At 28.6% G+C, this 19,814-nt stretch overlaps 1 protein-coding gene across 1 annotated transcript in view; it reads right to left on the minus strand.

Moving 5' to 3' along the window:
- LOC142327094 (RAB11-binding protein RELCH homolog) overlaps window positions 1-19,814 on the minus strand; it is a 79,438-nt gene that overhangs the window by 44,549 nt on the left and 15,075 nt on the right. The window contains exons 4-9 of the mRNA XM_075369942.1: window positions 15,286-15,453; window positions 13,723-13,823; window positions 12,223-12,642; window positions 9,154-9,337; window positions 7,262-7,391; window positions 5,403-5,548 (exon numbers count right to left, since the gene is read on the minus strand). Of these exons, the coding sequence (XP_075226057.1) occupies window positions 5,403-5,548; window positions 7,262-7,391; window positions 9,154-9,337; window positions 12,223-12,642; window positions 13,723-13,823; window positions 15,286-15,453 (1,149 nt within the window). The remainder of the gene's footprint in view (window positions 1-5,402; window positions 5,549-7,261; window positions 7,392-9,153; window positions 9,338-12,222; window positions 12,643-13,722; window positions 13,824-15,285; window positions 15,454-19,814) is intronic.

Below are 19,814 nucleotides of genomic sequence, written 5' to 3' on the forward strand. Positions count from 1 at the left end.
ACTTATTTAGATGACAGACTTAAACTGCTTAAAGTGATGTTTTAGTTTTCAGTTTTTGTTTTTATATAGTTAATTTCTTTAAGTTTTAAATATTAAAAAAATTATTAATTTTGTTTAATGTAACTCATTCTTTCATTTTATTTATTAAAAAATGTACACCATCATATACCCACAAAAGAACTAACTCTACTTTTTAAGTTTTAGTTTTAAAAATCCCAAAATTGTACCTAAGATCTTTGAAAACACGTAACAAAATTAACATTAAAAACAAAAACTAGGGAGTCAAAATTCAAAAGTACAATACAAAAAATTGCATTTCCTTACTTATAAGATATAATAACTTGTTTGAACAGATGAGATTTAACTCATCAAGAACTGTTTATGCAATAATTCCATTCACTGTTAAAACTCCACAATTCTATAGATAAATGCAAAAGACTTGAAATAATCACAAGCAAAGAGCGTACCTACAATATTTTTACTCAAATCCCATCTGAGAAAAAATTCCTAAATGTTTCAGGTTGTAGTTACCTATCTACAGTAATAGTATCCAAATAAATGCTCAAGTGCTGGAACAAATAAATACTCTGAGTAATATAAATGAGTACTTAAGATATTTTTCAACCTATTCCTGGAGAGCTATTCATTCTTAAAATGATAAGGCATGCCTTCTTGCTGCTAAATGTAATATACTGTATTCTGATGATTATATAATGAAGTTTATAATATAATGAATGGTAAAATAGAAACATGGGCATCAACAGGAATCCATTTTTAAATATTTTGAACATTCTATAGCTTCTTCAAGGAAGCAACTAATTAGTAAAAAGGAACAAAAGAGGAAGTGAAATAATACAAATAGCTGTATCGCATATGGCATCTACGTCAGTTGGTCTTGGATTCGATTCCTGGCAATATCTGGCATCTTTGTCAGTTATAGTTTTATCTATCTAACACAAATAAAGTTATAATAAACAAAAAATAATTATACTAGTACAGTGTTTCTTAAGAAGACAAATAAAAATCTGATGCAGTACCTTTTTTACAAGAATTTGAACTTTCAGCTTAGATTAATTATTATTGACAACTAATCTCTTAAATAACAACCTAACACCCGAATAAATAAATAATTATCAAAATATTCTTAGTTTTCATATGTATTTATTACGCACTTAAAGTAAATATGGGTGTGCATACACATACACTTTAAGTTGAATCAATTACTATTGTCATTAGCCTCTAATAAGAAGAACAACATACAATGAAACTAACCCAGTGTTCTTTATTTCAGACACAAAAAAATTTTATTAAATAGTGGCTTCAGTCACTGGTATTTTCTTCTTACTTCATGCACATAAATTTCCAAGATGAAACTTCCTGAGGTATTCAAGGTGCTGTGGAAACATCAGTTGCAGGAAATGTAGTTTATCACCGTACTAACGACCCTCTTATAAATAAAAATTATCTTCATTAAATGTACAAAAACATAAGTAACCATATTAATAAGATAAATTATACATGCTTTTTAATTGTACATGTGAAATTATTTTTTGCACAGAGCCAAGTCATTTCATTTTATATAATCATTGAATTTTTCTTTTGTTTCTCTATGTTTCATTTGTAATGTGAAAATACCAATCTCAAAAATGTTACTTAAAATTAATAAATGGTAAAAGTAAATTAATGGTATTAAGTATGGCAAAAAATTGTACTAATGAAAATTTTATATATATATATATATATATATGCACGCTCACGCAGGTGCTATGTCTGAAAAGTTCCTGAAATAAATTAAATAAGAATAAATTAAGTATAGATTTAAAGATAAATGAATTTACTCGCATCAGCCCTCTACATAGAACACTTCTCTAGTTATACATTCGTTCCAGTGCCAGTAGATCCCATCAAACACTCTGGAGAAATTACTTTGAGGGACTGCCTTCAACTGCTCGGTGCAAGCCCTCTGGATAGCCAGAATGTGTTCGAAAAAGTGGCCTTTCATCTTCAACTTTAATTTCAGGAAAATAGTCTACTGGAGTCAAGTCAGGTGGAATAAGAAGGTGATTTGATTTACAGCGTAATAATGTGTTAAAACTGTTCCCATGTGTGCTGCAGCATTGTCATGCAAGAGTCCAGCTGCCCAGATCCCAATACTCGGGCCGAATTTGATGAATGCAACAGGCATTTCATTACTTCCAAATATAATTTAGAATTCACAATTTGACTAGTTGGAATAAATTCATGATGAATCAGGCCCTTCGAGTCAAAAAATGCAATTAACATCATTTTCATTCTTGATTTTTGTTGCCTGACTTTCACCAGTCTTTGTGCTCAAGGACTCAATCAAAGCAGCGAATTGAGAGTTCATTTGTGGATCATACATGAAGCACCAGCTTTCATCCCCAGTTACAATTCTTTGCAAAAAATTCAGGTCATTACTGGCAGTTTCAATGAAGTCTTGAGCATAAGAAAGACGTACCACCCGTTTTTGTTCTTCAGTCAAGAAGTGTGGAATGAAATGAGAGCACAACTTTTGGTGGTTCATTTTTTCTGTTAGAATTGTATGTACTGCATCTTTACAGATGTTTAGCTGTTCTGCTATGGCCTGAACATTAAGATGAGGTTTTTCAAGCGGGAGCGTGTGCACTTTTGCAATGTTTTCGTCATGAACAGCTGCTGACAGCCTCCTGCTTTGTTCGTTGTCATCCAACAACTCTCTACTGTCTTTAAATCACTTCTACTACGTGTATGTTATAGTACAAGATGCGGCTTCATCATCAAATGCTTGCTGTATCATAGAATAAGTTTCAACAAAAGATTTTTGAAATCGAACGCAAAATTTTATCATACTTTGTTCCATGTCGCGAGCTCACACAAGGTCACATGAACATAACTTATGCAGCCGAATATAACTCGAGACTGGAGTGACAAAATGTGATGGAATTTTGTACACACACTCATCAGATATCCTCCTAAATAGTTCCTTGGTTGTCTGAGAGATGGCGCTAATTGTATCGATTACAGAGATTTATTTCAGGAATTTTTCAGACCTACTGTATATACATTAATTAATTTTGAGCAGGAGTTTAGTACACAGTATATATATATATATATATATATATATATATATATATATATATTAAGAACAATTAAAAATAATAAAATCTGGAATTAATAAGCGGCTCACATATACATTAAAGAAATACTACAGAATCAAACAACTTCAAATCACACAAAGGTAGTTTCTAATCATTTTTGTTTTGTTTTTTATCATAGTATTACTATACTTAGAGAGTTCAGAAAAGGGGTTACTTTATCACATTTTTCTGAGTGGCCATTTTGTAAAGGCTTATCTGCTAAATCTGTACTTTTTTATGTTTCTAGAAGCTTCAGTAACTACTTTTTTTTTAACAATACAAAGTTCAAACAAAAACCACATTACTCTGCGTACAACATAACATACATAAGAATACTTAACATAACATTTTGTACACAGAATACTTTGGCTCACAATAACATAAGCCTATAAAAAAGTTAGATTTATAAAAATTTGGGAATTTTGTGATGAAGCTTTTTTGAGTTATTTCACTATAAATATAATAAACCTGAGCTTCTAGATTTTATGCAAAACACAAAATCTAGAAACTACTAAAAAAGTAAGGATATCACTACCAGGTTTCAGACTTGTTTTTTTTAGAAAGTAGTCTTCTACAAAGATACTACCCAAAAAAATGTTGAAGTTTTAATCTATTGTTTCTCAAACATATTTAGTAGTAAAAGATATTTTTAGTAGTTAAGATTTATGTTTTTATAACTTAAATGTTCAGTTAGTTTTTGTAAAACAACTATAACACTCAGTAAAGGCCGAAATATGTTCTGGATAAAAAATTTTATGTTTTATGATCGTGTTCTGAAAATTTCTCAGCCTCATCCTCAAATTGCAGCACTAGCCGCAAAATTTTTTTTCGCATGTTAACTGTAAAGGCACCATGTGAAATTGCAAGTCATTCCATCCAGCAGTTGGTTGTAGGCATCTGTTTGAGTAAGTTGCGGTACATCTGTTGGAAATGGAGAAACTCTAGTATCAGACAGTGATAAAATTCTTTTTAGACACCAACCATAATTCATTCAAAGATCGTAAATATGTACAATGACTTCTCCTTCAATTTCCACTGTGAAGAGATGGGCAACAGACTTTAAACGTGGCCGTGAAATGTCCACGATGATCTATGTGAAGGATGTCTGAAAACTGCAACCACCAGAAATCAAAAAAATGGATGATGTGATTTTGGAAGATTGGCACACAAATGTGCGTGAAACTGCTAAGACTGAAGGAATTTGAAAACAATATGTTAGTAACATTTAGTAAGAAAAATTGTACATGAAAAAGCACTGCGCAAGATGGGCACCTTGCATGCTCACGGCAGATCAAAAATGTACTTGCCTTGCATTTTTTTTTTGTTCAAAAAGAGTGATTTTCTGCATCAATATGTGACAAAGGATGAAACATGGATTCAACATTACCCATCGGAATCAAAACAACAATCCATGCAGTGGACAAAAGTTCTTCAGCTCTGAAGAAGGTGCAATCAGCTGGAAAGGGACATGGTATCGGTTCTTTGGGATGCAAAAGGAATTCTGTTAATCACCTAATTGAAAAAAGTAAAACAATAATTAGGGAATACTATTCTATCTTTAACAAAACTGGATGCAAAAATTTATGAAAACAGAACTGGCTTGCAGAAGAAAAAATCATCTTCCATCAAGACAACGCACCTCCCCACAAAAAGTTGAGGGATTTGCACTATGAGTGCTAGTACAGCCACCCTATTCCCCAGAATTGGGTCCCTCGGACTCGCATCTTTTTCCTAAAACTCTATGTCTTCCTCATTGCATGGTCAGTGTTTTTCATTTGCAGCTGTAGATGGGTACTTTGCAGCACTTCTGGAAGAACACTACAGAGATGGGATAATGACACTGGACACCACTGGATGAAATATATTAATATTAAAGGAGTATATGTTGAAAAATAAAAATTTTTTGAAAACATAAAATCTCATTTTCACTATTAGGCCAAGAACTTTTCAGAACACCCTCGAATGTAGATTAAGATGGTTTTTGTTTCAATTTGATTTGTTTAAAAAGTTACTAAAGTAACTTTTGTAAAAGAAGTGCAAAATTGGTTGATGTACCTATACAAAATGTCCATTCAAAAATATATGAAATATGTAAAAATAAAATAATCCCTGTTTTGAACTCTCTAAACATGGTCTACTGTCGACTATCTAAAAAACAAATTTTATCAGAACATTTTAATTTTATATTGGGTGATTTGGTATGGGAATTGACTCTACAGTATTTATAAAAAAACCGTTAAAAGTAATGGAAAATAAGAAACTCACAGAAACATAAGGAGCAAGAGCACTGCAAGCTTCAGCAACTAACAATCTCCTCTCTACATACCGATGACTCATTTGCTCCCAACACTGTGGTAACAATTCACTTTCAACAACATGAGGTGCGGTAACTCTTGCAAGACTAACCATACCTAAAATATTAAAATATACATTTATTTTAAGTAGACTTCTTTGAATTTAAATAAAATACTTTGTATATTGAGGATAAAGATTAATTTACAATATACTTCATACAAAAGAAAAAAGAAACTATAACATGTTATAACTAACATTTTGTAACATTAATAAACTTATAAAATCTATTAGAAATTAAAATTAATCATCTAATTTACAACCTACAACAATAAACAAATTCAGAACCTCAAACAAATGTTCACAATAACTATAAATTAAATAGAATTTACCACATTTTCTACTGATGCTTCAACATACATGGCAGTAAAATTATATTAAACAATATAAACTAAGAATGTGCTAAAGTAGAAAGATGTGTGACATTTATCTTGATATAAAATCATATTTATCATCTTTAAGATAAAATCCTTCAATTTTTAGGAATTGAGACATTAATCTTATCTTAAAAAGCACAATGATTAAAAACAACACTACTTAACGACTACTTCTGAATAAGATTAATGTCAGAATAAATTGAAAGTAGATAATTGATAGTGAATTGAAAATAACTGTAAAAATTAAACTGATATATTCACTAGTGTATGCAATTGGCATTATGTCATAGTATTCAGAGATTGAAAAAGCAAAAAATTGAAAAGAAAAGCTTAATACATCAACAAGCATACAACAAAAATTGTTAATCCTACACGATGATACTCGGAAATATGTTCTACTGCATTTTTCAAGTACTTCATACTTTGAATAACAATTTACCAAATATCAAACAGATATGAGACAATGTGAAATAATGAAAAAAGTTGGTGACCTTTAATACTTGTTAGGATATAATATAATTAGTATAAGGACAATCATGAAAGAAGCAATAACTTGTCTGCAAGGTTGGCAAATCTGAAGGACTAACTCTCTTCATAATTTACTACTTACTGGGATTTCCTATTGTAATTGAATGAATTGTAAAATATTAAAATGATGACAATTGATGTTTCTGTCAATACTAAATTTGTTTTAAATACTTGATTTTAGAAACATGACAATGGCTGAAATTTACAGACAATTGCTTGTTATGCATGTAATGAACAGATGTTAAAAAAAAAATTGTAGGAATTTTTTCATGTTGCACAATATGTGACCAAATCCAGCAGCTGAGCAATGTTTCTTCTGGAGAAATTCAAATTGGACATTTTCATTCACTATCATACACTTCAAACTTAGGTCCAAACAATTTCAAAGATAACAGTTTAGCAATTCCATCTCCAATAAGGGATGGTTTGGTAAAAAACAATTCATAAGTGATGAATGAATCTATTAAGCAGAAATTAGATGGAATGATAGTAAAAGGAATATTATTATTATACTCATTAAATGGTTGTTGAAAATTGTAAGTCACTATGACAAATGCCTCAATGTTGACAGAGATTAAGAAAAGAAGTAAACTACATTATACTGGTCATAATTAGAAGTGCTTTTGTAACATTTTTATATCATAAATGTTTTTAATCAAACACTCCTAACTTCCAGTACAGCTTTTGAAAAGAATTAAGTAAATTCTACAGATATTACACTTCTAAAACTACAGGTAATGTTTTATCACAGTTAAAAAAAAAAAACAAAATGTATTGATTAATTGGATAAGGCTTAAAAACTTCCTTTTGTACAAAAATGAGTACAGTATAAAATAACTTTACCTATACAACTATGCAATTACTAACCTATTAAAATGATTCTTCTTTCTTCATCATGAGGTCTTTTCTTTAAATTAAAAAGCGTCTGTAAAAGTGTTTCTCTTTCAGATGGTTCTGTATCAAGATGAATAGCTGATACTATTAATGGTATGGCTTCCTAAAAATATTTATTACAATTTGTTTTAGTAATTCATTCATTTATGTACTTTGGAGAGCAATAAATTAATGTTGTAGGGCTGAAAAAGTATCAAAACTGTTTTATGTTTTAATGTATATCAATGTTAATAACATTCCAGAATATCACTTATCTGGTTTCAGAAATTTTAATCCAACATACAAATAAATACTTACTATATGTACAAATATGTTGTTTACACGAATACAAATATTTAAAAAGTGTAATTAAAATGTTCTGAGATTGAACCGACTGCAGAGAACTGCAACTAGCAAAATGATGTGTGTGCATAAGGATTGAGCAGTAAACTACTAGTCACTGTAACAAAAACCATTATGCAATCAGCTTTTCCGTGTTTTTATACGTATTCTTGTAGCAAAGTTGTGCATTTTTCATTCACAATTTCACTAAGAGACTCAACTTAAAACAGAAAAAAACAAAGAAAGTTAAAGTGCTTTGGTAGATCAATAGCAGTAAGGTAATGATAAAGGCAAGTGTTTAATTAGCATTTGCACTTCAAGAGGGACAAAACTTGTCTTGAATGATGACTAAAAGAAATGGTCATCCATAAGAGTAACAAAAAATATTTAAAAAATTATACACAGATTTATTGAATCACCTTTAAGCGTTTTCTGAATTCTCATCAGTGTAATTCTGGATACACTCTAGCTAATCCTTACATCCAATCTCACTGTGCAGAATTACTGCTAAGCATAATGACATCATGTCTGCTTACAATGCATTCAAAACATGCAGTTTTTAAGTCACATTATATAGCTTACTACTCTTTAAATTTGCTGGACTTAAACCCTTATAATTTGTAGTTCTTCTCAGAGACACACTTCAAGTTGAAGTAGGTGTTTCAAGTATGACAAAGGCACATTGAGTTAGTTATTTATCAATGCATAATCAGATTACTTTAAAAAAGATAGTAACCAAATTTAAAACAGGTTTTTTTTATAGATCGAGTCCAATGACTGCTGCATCACATACCTCACATGTGTTCAGTTTGTGTACATGCTTGAGAACATGGAGCAAGTGTGGATGAATATACACTTATTCTGCTAGACAATAATGTCACAATTAAGTATCTGAAATTTAAGTTCCATGAAAAAATGTACGGATATACCTCAATACAAAAACATTGATTATCTTCTATTAACCTTCATTTATATTCTAAAAATCAATACAATCAAAGTGCAGAGAAAAGGCACACAAGAACTACTTCCTAGACTGCAAAAAGAGTAATAGCAGAATGGACAGTGTTTATTATGCCTTTTATAAGGACAATATGCAAAGCATGCAAATAGAATCGTCTGATATAAGTATAATTGTTATACTTAATCCTTACTACTCAGTCCTTATTTATGGGTAACAAACCTCAATCATATTAATTAAAATTATTCTCATTTCAAGGCAAAAACTAAAGTAGACAGAAAAAACTGTTAGTATAACAGATTTCTCCTAGCAAAAGTGTACTCATTACATAAGGTGTTATAAAAATTTATTTTAATGCTGAAACACATCACAAAATAAAAAATAAACTATATACGATTTATTGCATCAAAACAAAGAAATAGCATTATTATACAGCTTAAGGATTAAATATGTTTACTTTGTACAAGAAAACATGTACACAATTAAAATTTATACACCAATTTTAAAAACAAAAGAAATATTATATAAAAAAATAAACTAACAAAATAAAAAACAAAAATTTGTGACTATGATTATAAAAACTGACCTCTCTTTTATTAAGAACAATATTTGGAATGATTCGTGGTAAACTAACAGCTAATACATGTACAAGCCTCTCTATTGAAATACCATCAACTAACATTTCTTGCAATAAAGGCATTGAATTAAGTTGGGAAGTATTAACAAAACACCTAGATAATACTTCTCTTTGGAATGCAACTGGTAACGGCCTAAAAAAAAAATTAAAAACAAACATAAATGAGAACATCCAAACTAAACAATTCATAATAGATTTGTACAGTCAACACAGAATAAAACTATTTCAGACAGAAGAGGTTTTTTTTTTATAAAAAATAGCATAATTTCAATACAAAAAATCATTTTTAAAATAACAGTAAATTTACTGATAAATTGATCACAATTTTTCCCCAAAATGGAAAACATCCCTATGCTTTCCCCTTTATAGGAATAACTAGGATGCTATTAATTATCACTATAACTACCACATGTTAGAACAAAAGGCTTTTTAATAGTTGTGGTTAGTAACAAAAGGCTTTTTAGTTCAAAAGGCCATTTCAGATTCATTTCATTAAGATCATGTAAAGCAAACATAATTAAAAGTAGCATATTAGCAAAACAAATACCAACACACAAAAATAGCAACTTTGGCGTATAATAAATAGGTTTTTGTTAAAACATATTTATTATAAATATAATATTTTTTATTATTTGGCAATTTCAATTCAATAAATCCATTTTACACAATGAAATATTGAGGAAATATTCTTACCTTATATTTAATTCAGTACTTTTTATGGAGATCATATTTTCAGAGATATCTCTATCAACAGCTCCTTTCTTTATAATAATAGTTTTTAAACTATTTCATATAAGCAGTATATTTCATTTTTTATATAAATTTATTTTAAAAATCAACATTATAAAAGAATATATGATGATATAGATATCCTCAAAAATTTGTCATAAAAACAAATTTAAGTAAAGTTACAAATTTCTTATATGTATTTCACTGCTTAAAGTGGATTAATTTTCACTTGAATGATACTAAACAAAAATTTACATCATGCTGATGATGATATTAAAATATAAAAGTTATTATTTCAAAATAATCAACACTTATAAAAACAAATAAACAATTTCTTTGTAGAAATGTATATGGGTAAATGATTTCTGAGGAGAATAGACTGAGTTTCGAATTACATAATTAGAAATCACTAAGTTTTAAACAAGAATAAGACTGTATGAGCATAATACAATATAATTATCATATGGGCAAATTTATTAATATGCCAATTAACAAGATAATCATAAAGATATAATGGAAACCAGGTATTAGTTCGGTTTCAAAAATAAAATAACAGCTATAAGAAGGTACAAACCATAAGATTAATTTTAAAAAAATGAAAACAACCATGATCTCTTGAAAACGCATTTGATGAATTGGAATGGAGTAGAATGTTAAGATTTTAGAAAAGAAAATTAAATAATTATATAATTAAAATAAAATCATTCATATTCCTTCTTTTACAAACTACAAGAAAGAGGCAACTGATTCTTCATACCTCATTACTTTTAGTATGAGCAGAGCATCAGGAAAGGCAGATTCCATGATTTAGGAGGTAAGATAAGGATGTAGCATTTCCTGATTTTTTTTAATTTAAATAAAATTATAAAGGAATTGCCTTTGTGAAAAAAGAGAAGTATCATACGAAGCAGTATTTTTCATCATGAGTAAAGCTGAAAATATGGAAAGAATAATGGACCGAATTGGTTCTCCTTTTAAAGTCTTTAAAGCAATGTTAGTGAACACATATATTAAGGTATCCTGTGGGTTAGTTAATTCATTTGTAGAAATAAGGATTTCAATTTCACTTAGAATCGCACACTAATATTAAAAATTAAAACATTCTACACAATAAATGTCAAAAATTAAATACTGATCAAGATGAAGTGAAAATATAAAAACTATTTTACAAAATTTTGTTTATAGAAAAATACAAAGTTGTATTTTATAAAAAAAAACATATATTAACCATAAAAACATATGCATATACCATATATAAATATATTTGCATATTTATATTGAATGCATATTGCCTTAAACATTAAAATAGAACCAATCTGACTTCTATCACTAATTTGATTACTAAGATTCATGTAATAAACAACAGCTTGAACCTTAGTGTTCAAACTGCTTTTAGTAATAAGATAAGATTATTTACTTCATTTTATACATTGGACATACGTTTTGTCAGTTCAATATACATATTATCAGCAAAGAAATATCTATTAGTGGTAGGCAAAGTTCCAACTACCTTAAGGTCCAGCATTGAATACAATGTTATAGCATGATGAGGAGCCAAGGGAATTTAAAGTAACATTTAATACAATATAATTATGTAAATTATACAACTTAAGTATGGATTCCTATACAAGTATAGAAGAGAACAAGATCTAAGAAAATAAAATAAAATGTTAGAGTACTATAACTGGGAAATAATGATGAGAGAATATAAAAAATAATCATATAACTCAAAGAATTAATATCATAATGGAAGACAAATGTTTGTTAAATGATTCTTACATAAGCGTCCACTTTTGTATAGCAAATATAAATGAACTGATTGGAGAAGAAATCTCACCTAAAAAGAAATTAATGAAATATTTTAGGATTAAGATGGGTTAGCTATGTGTAATGAACAAAGCATATAAATATATTTTAAAACAGATGTCAAGTTCAGGGTACGATGTCAGAAAAAGTGGTTTAAGAAAATAAAAAAGCATAAAAAAAGCCCTCGGAAATCCTGAACATATTACATTTCAAGCAATAGAATTATTACAATGAAAATAACTGATCAGTAATAAAACCCAACCAGAGAGGATTAACAAAATTTAGGGAAAATGCGATATTAGACTTTAATAACAGGCAAACAAGTTCAAAATTATCTCATAAAAATTAAGGTCTAATTCAATAACTCAAAAGGGAAAAAGCAGATAATATTAAAATCAACAAAGACAAATATAATATTGTATAAATGATTACTACAAATAAAAGAACCATTTTGTCATCAACAATACATAAAACAAATTTCACCTTTTCATATTTGAATTACTATTAAGTATTTCCAAGGGTGTATGATCAGATTCCATTCCTGTCGATTCCAATCTTTCAACACTATTTCTTCTACCAGCACTATCAGTCTCAGAATCATTACACGCATTTACTCTCGTCCAATCAGTGTCATTTAAACTTGATGTATCATCTCGTTCACCTAAATTTCCACCTATTCTACTCCCACCACCACTACCACATTCTGATGTACGTTGGCTAGCATTAGCAGCAGAAGTTTCAATCATTTCAAAATGTTCAGGGGTTGCACTATGTAAGGAAGTAGTTTCAGTTCTTTCACCTTCAACACCTCCATCATTCAGTTCACTTTCTCTTGTAACTTCTCTTCTGGTATCTGGCATTGAGAAATGTGTTGGAACTGGTGGTTCTATTTGATTAGATGACCTACGACAAAAGAGTTAAGAATGAATATAAAAATATCATATTAAAAAAATGATGATTTAGTAAACATTTACAAAAAAAAAAAATTGTATAAATTGCTGAACAATATTAAGGAATATTTTAAAATAAGATCTTAAGTGCATATAACACAAATTTGTTTTGATACAAACTAAAATTGCACTAGCAGTTGCAAAAGTACCAAATTAAAAAAAAATAACTCTCTTCCCATCCTACACCCTACACCTAACTTATCTTACCTCTTAAAGTATAATAGTAAATCTTAATTCATATTGTTTATACAAATGATTTAAGTAAAAAAAAAGTAAAAATTTAAGTAAAAAACTATTAATGGATTTTATATCTACTTTAAAATTTGAATAAATCAAACCGAATTTAATTTTACAAAAAATATTTTTCCAACAATACTTTCGTCAAAAGTAAAAATCTAATTAGATTGATTAAATTTAAAATTATTGAAAATCCTAAAGTTTTAAGGTCCTGAGACATGCAAAAAAAAATTGAAACTTTTCAATTTTTTTTTTGAATTGTTCAAGCAACCAGCTTATGTTTTTTTGGGATACTTCAAATGGATTGACCATTAAGGGAAAAAACAAAATTTAACTGGTTTCACATTATCAATTAAAGTCTGAAAATAGAATAGAGTGAGGATAAAAGGTTCAAAACAGGCAGAAAAATTTGTATCTGTTTGACAAAATCCAACATTCTGACGAAATAGCCAGAGTAAAAATTATAAAAATTTATCAGATTTTGAACTAAAGTTATAAAGACCCTAAACAAAGGTCTCAGCTAACTCAGAATCAATACAATTATCAGACTAAATTTTGATTTAAAGAAAAAAGCTAATCAATTAGGTAAATTTTTTATAACAATTAACTTTAAATTAAATAGTCAATTTAGAAACTGTTGAACAAACAACTGTTGGACAAATTTATTGAAAACAGTACATCATGGATACCAAAAATCAGAATCTTAAATTATAATTACAATATTTATTATATTATTCTAAGTGTTATAAATTAAATTAACAAAAGTTATAAACAAATTACTACTACAAATAAATACCGTTCAAATTTTAAAGTAAGTTCAGATGCTTCTTTTTCCAATTCTAACTTTTCTTTTTCTAATTTTAGAACACATTTTTCAAGTTCCTTCTTCTCTAATGACTGAAAGAAAATATTTAAAACATCAGTCTTTACGAAAAAATAAATATTTATTATAAATTTCATAATTTTATATATTATAAGCATGATTTTATATTGTAGATACTTTACAAATCTTAAAATATTATTTATCAAAATGTTGAATTAGTTTAAATTTGGAAATACTTTTAATTAATATCTTTCTGTTATATAAATATTTTTATATTAATTTTAAATACCACAACTGGTAATATACAATAACAGTAACAATTTAATTTTTTCAAGAAATTATTTTAAAAATTTATTCTCGAGTATCATGCCTGCAACAAATACAAGAGCCACAATCTTGAGTACTAATCATACGCTCACTAACAATAAAAACTTTATTGCACTAAAATTAATCCACTATAGACAAGATAAAAAAAACCTTGATTGGTTATTATTGCCTGTAACATTGCACATCAAAATACAATTTAATATAAAACCATAAAAACAGGGCTGAAAAGTACTAAAGTAATAGTAATAGTAATAGTAATAATACTATAGTGAGTAATAGTACCAAATGGCCTTTAGGAACCAAACTATATTTTTGACCATTTCTTCATCATCATGCAAGTTACATTATAGTGATGGGTAATTGAAAACCTTCAGTACACATACCTTAGAGCAACATTTCAGTTTGAGCTTCATAACTTTTCATAAAACAAATTTTTAATTGACAGTTTATAATTTAATGATCTTAGTTTGTCACTTACTGTAGGCAAAAGTATATTCCTGGTTCACATGTAAAAATATTTATTTTATTTCTTCTTTAATTTCTAATAAAATATAATACTTAAATAAAAAGATACTGAGGAATGTGAGAGGAGTCTTACAGTGAGTTGTGTTGTAAACTCAGAAGACAGTTGCAGGAAAATGATATACTGAGGAATGCCTGCCTAAAATTCTCAAAACTCTCAAGAAGCTGCAACAAACTCAAGGATAGACACATGATTTCTTAATCACACTAACATGCCAGTGCACTGCTTCAGTTTGCTCCAAGTACTAGAATAAAACAGGATCCTCCCTGCAGTTCTGACCTTTTCTCCAACTGACTTCACAACATTCCCCCAGGTGAAGAACAGATTGAAAGGGAGGCATTTAAAAAGCAACATTAACTTCCAACGGACTTGATATGAGTGTGCCCAGACCCCTGACAAAACATGGGAGGATTTCTTTAAAGCTAGTTTTAAAGGATGGAGAAATGTATAACATGTAGTATACAATACTTTTATTGTAGAGATCTATAAATAACGTGTGGTGAAAATTATTTTGAAAAATTATAAAAAATAAAGTAGTATTGCAAAACTTTCCTGGTGCCCTTGGTATTATTAAATTCTATAAATAAACATAAAAAATATGACAATGAAAAAAAAATTATCATACGAAATAAAAAAATAAAGTAGTTATTAATATAAAAATATTACTTAATTTTTACACTGATTACCAATTTATAAATCATTTCATCAACATTCTCTGAAGATAATGTCTGGCAACAAGAATCCTTCCTTTCATTCATCTGGAAACCTCGCAGTTTAATTGCATCTCTATATAACTGCAAAAGTTCAGCAGGTTTTGGAATGTTTAGACCAACATCATCCCAGTCTTCAAAATCCTGTTAAAAAACACCTGAAAGTAGATTTTTGGCCCTAAAATTATTGCAGTGATATATATATTAATAAAAATATAACCACTATATTTAAAAATTACCTTATGTAAACAAAACTTTTAAAACATAATTAATAAATACAATAAATAAAACAAGTTTATAACAATCAAAAAATTTTCCTCAACTTTAATTTGAGTACAAGAAATGAACATTAAAAAACTCACAAATTCTCTTGAAAATATTCATATACACTGTTTTTGACAATTTTTACTTACTTGTACAGAGTAAAGGAAGTATTGTGATGGTGAAAAAATTTGGTTTTCAGATTTCAATGAAAGTATCCATTTTGACCATCCCTGAATCTATTTTGACTAGTTTCGGCATGACATCTGTACATATGTATGTATTTATGTACCAGGTGTGTAAATATGAAACTGGAATTTGCCCATAGATGGCCCTAAATTTCAATGTAATTACTGTCAAACCGCATCATTGGTGCCATTTTCTTTCTTTGACAGCTGACAAAGATTTTCAATACAAGTTTCATACAACAGCATAGTTTTAATTAGCATTGAACAAGTCGAGTTTTGTACCTACAAACTACAATTTACGGACAGCATTGATTTTCTGTTACCATTTAAAGAACTACTCCAGAATTGCAATGAATGCTTGTCGAAGCTGACAGTAAGTATGCTCTTGGTAAATCACAGTACTATGAGTGATTTAAAAAATTCAAAAGTGGCGATTTTGACATGAGAAACAAGAGAACAAGAGAAACAAGAAAATTAAGAACATGGAAGACCACTGAAAAAGTTTGAAGACACCAAATTGCAAGTATTGTTGGATGAGGATGACGCTCAAACAACTTGTAGATCAATTAAATTAAACACGAGAAGCCATCTCCATACATTTGAAAGCCATGGGAAAGATCCAAAAGATGGAAAAATAGGTTCCACATAAACTGAATGAAAGATAGCAAGAAAACCAAAAAAACCTCTCGTGAAATGCTGCTCGCCAGGTACAAAAGAAAGTCATTTCTCCATCAGATTGTGACAGGTGATGAAAAGTGGATATATTTCGAGAATCCTAAGCATAAAAGATCATGAGTAACTCCAAGGCGAACCACTGACATCGACTTCAAAGCCTAATCGCTGTGGAAAGAAGACAATACTCTGTGTTTGATGGGATCAGAAGGGTGTGATCTATTATGAGCTGCTAAAACATGGTGAAACCATTAATACTGAATGCTACTGACAACAAATTATCGATTTAGATCAAGCATAGTGTGAAAAACGACCAGAATATCAAAAAACGCAACACAGTGATTTTGCTTCATGATAATGCACCATCACACACAGCACAACCATCAAGGAAATGACTGAGGCATTCAGTTGGGAAATACTTTCACATGCGGCTTACTAACCAGACTTGGCTTCGACTGACTACTATTTATTTGCATTGATGGAACACACACTTCTGAGCAGCGCATCACTTCTTATGAAAATGTACGAAAATGGCTCAATGACTGGTTTGCCTCAAAAGAGCAATAGTTTTTTGGAATAGCATTCATAAATTGTCAGAGATGTGGGAAAAATGTATAGCTAGCGATGGACAATATTACAACAAAATATTTTTTTATCATTTTCATACAATCAACGTGTATTTTCCATACAAAAATTCCAGTTTCATATTTACACCTGGTACTTACGTACATACATATGTATGTATCTCGCATAACTCAGAAACAATTAGTCATAGGATGTTGAAATTTTGGATTTAGGACTCTGGGTAACATCTAGTTGTCCAACTCCCCTTCTGACTGCAATCAACTGAACCAAAAGTGTCCAAAAAAAGCCCAAAATCCAAAAAAATTTGATTTTTAACTTTTTCTTAACTGCAGTAATAAGCCCTCATTGGGAGCTTTTCAATGATATCATAAGTGGTACTTATTTTCATTGGTTCCAGAATTATAGTCAAATAAAATTTTAATTAATAAAATATCTGGATTTTACAAGGCACATCGGTTGTTCAAATCAGACGTCATCTCCTTTTTTTATAACTTTTAATTTAAATATGTTGATTTATTAATAATTATTAATCTCTGGTAAAAAAAAAATGTTTACGATAAATAATTCAATAATAACAATAAAAAAAATAAATATAAAAAAATATCAGACGTTATTAATGAAAGATATTTTATGTACTTTTCATTTAAAAAAAAATCTGTATATATAATTTAATATGCATACAAGGAAGTCATGTGGTGTCCAAATCAGATTTTTTTTATCAGGCATATCCATGTATATATTAATTCATATGAATATGCCTAAAATAATTAGATAAATAAATTAAGGAAATAAACCAAAAAAATGATATACTTCTGTAATAATACAGGACATAAAACATGTGATTAATTATTTTTATTAGTTTAGAAATGTAACAGGCAGATTTTATTAAAAAAAACAAAAATAAGTTGTCAAAGCTGAATGTTCATGTAACAAGCACGATTACTACTTTGCTAAATTAAACAATTTTTTCAAGAGTTAAAAAATTCAGTTTTATATTTTTAGCATCCTAAAAATAAGTTTTGATAGAATTATGGACAAATAATTTTAAAGAAATATTTCATTTCTTAAATTCAACTTTAAAGTGTACTTTCTTCAAAGCTGAATCTATTTTAACAAAACTTTATATCACTAAAAACTATATTTTATAATTAAATAATAATACTTTTCAATCAATTAAGGAACTTACACCCTCGTTTGTAACTCACTTACCCTAGGAATGGCTGTTACTTTCTCTTACAACCCTGATTATTGTCGACTACAAATAACTTTGTTTTATGATTTTCTCATAGTTTTACTTCTAACACTCTAAAAGCTTTGTCACTCCATGTAAATAAATGGTAATATAGCCATTCCTAGTTTTTCTCTCTAAACTCATGCGAGTAATAAACATAGTGATAAATAGATAGAAAAATAAATAAATAAATATTCAACAAGTAACATCTTCCAAGTTGTTAAAAGAAATCTTGGAAACTCTTTGTGAAGTGATCATGGAAGAGGTTGATAAGCTGGTAATCAAATAATAGTATTATTAGTGTTACAAAAGGACAACATACTCTTTCACAAAAGATTTCAAGAAGATTTTCTACTTTTATTAAATCAGATAAAACATGAGTACAAGAGATAATTATATATAATTTATATTAAAACAACTCACAAATTAAAATGCATTCACAGGCAAGAAATCATACAATAAATAAAACTTGATCAAATTTAAAAAGTTTTTACTCTGAGTAAGCTTTTTATAATAGATAGAATCTATTTTGATTAAATTACTGTACTACTCTATTTTTATACATTTTATAAATCTACCAATCCTATCCCAATTCTATCCTATTTTTATTACAAGATTAATCCAACAAAAAATACATAAGCCCAATCAAAGCTTGGTAGTCATACTCAACTGACCATTCTTAAGGTCACCTTGTTTACTGAATATCAATATTCAAAGAGCAATGCTAACACATGAATCAAATCTAGTTATCAACAAGTTTAAATAATCTAACAACTTTAAACAGATATGAGCCTAAATTTAAAGTTTTTAAAGATTCTTAACTCTTTACAGGGTACTCAGAGGTAAGCACACAACAATTTTACATGTACACTTCAATCTATAATCAACAACTAGTTAAATGTTCCATAAACCATGAAAATGAAAATTTGTTATTAAAGAGACCAGAAAGAAACTAATTTGTTTTATAAACAGGTGTCTTCAACAAAACTTTTAAGTAAAATGGATAAATGAAGAAGTATAAATGAAAAAGATGAAGATGATGCACAAAAAGTAACAATCTTATGCTGTAGAAAGAAGGGATAAAATTAGAATCTATATACTGTAAGAAGAGAAAAACCTAAAATGATTTGGCAAAGTACAATTGAAGGGAAGACTAGTATAAGTTGGACAGAGAGAGTTTTGGCACAGAACAGGACTCGCAGTAGTGCTTTTTTAGACTGTATACTCCAGATAGGAGCACAAAGTAATGTTTAATAAGATGAAATAAGATAAATAAAACTAACAGCAGTTTAAAATACAAGAAGAATAATAATGTAACTATTAATATACAAATATTATGCTCACACATGTATAGGCAAAAACTAAAATATATACAGCATTCTTTGTTTACAAAGCATTACAGTTAACAAGCATTACAAACAAATACAATCATAATAAAATTGTCACATCATTCACATCAATAAATTATAAACTACAAAATGTGAATGTTGTGTAAATAACATATGAAAAAATGTAACTCAATATTATTATAGATTTTAAATTTTCTACTTCACAGTTCATTAAATGTT

The sequence above is a fragment of the Lycorma delicatula genome, chromosome 6 (assembly GCF_047948215.1).
Source record: "Lycorma delicatula isolate Av1 chromosome 6, ASM4794821v1, whole genome shotgun sequence".
Classification (NCBI taxonomy): Eukaryota; Metazoa; Arthropoda; class Insecta; order Hemiptera; family Fulgoridae; genus Lycorma; species Lycorma delicatula.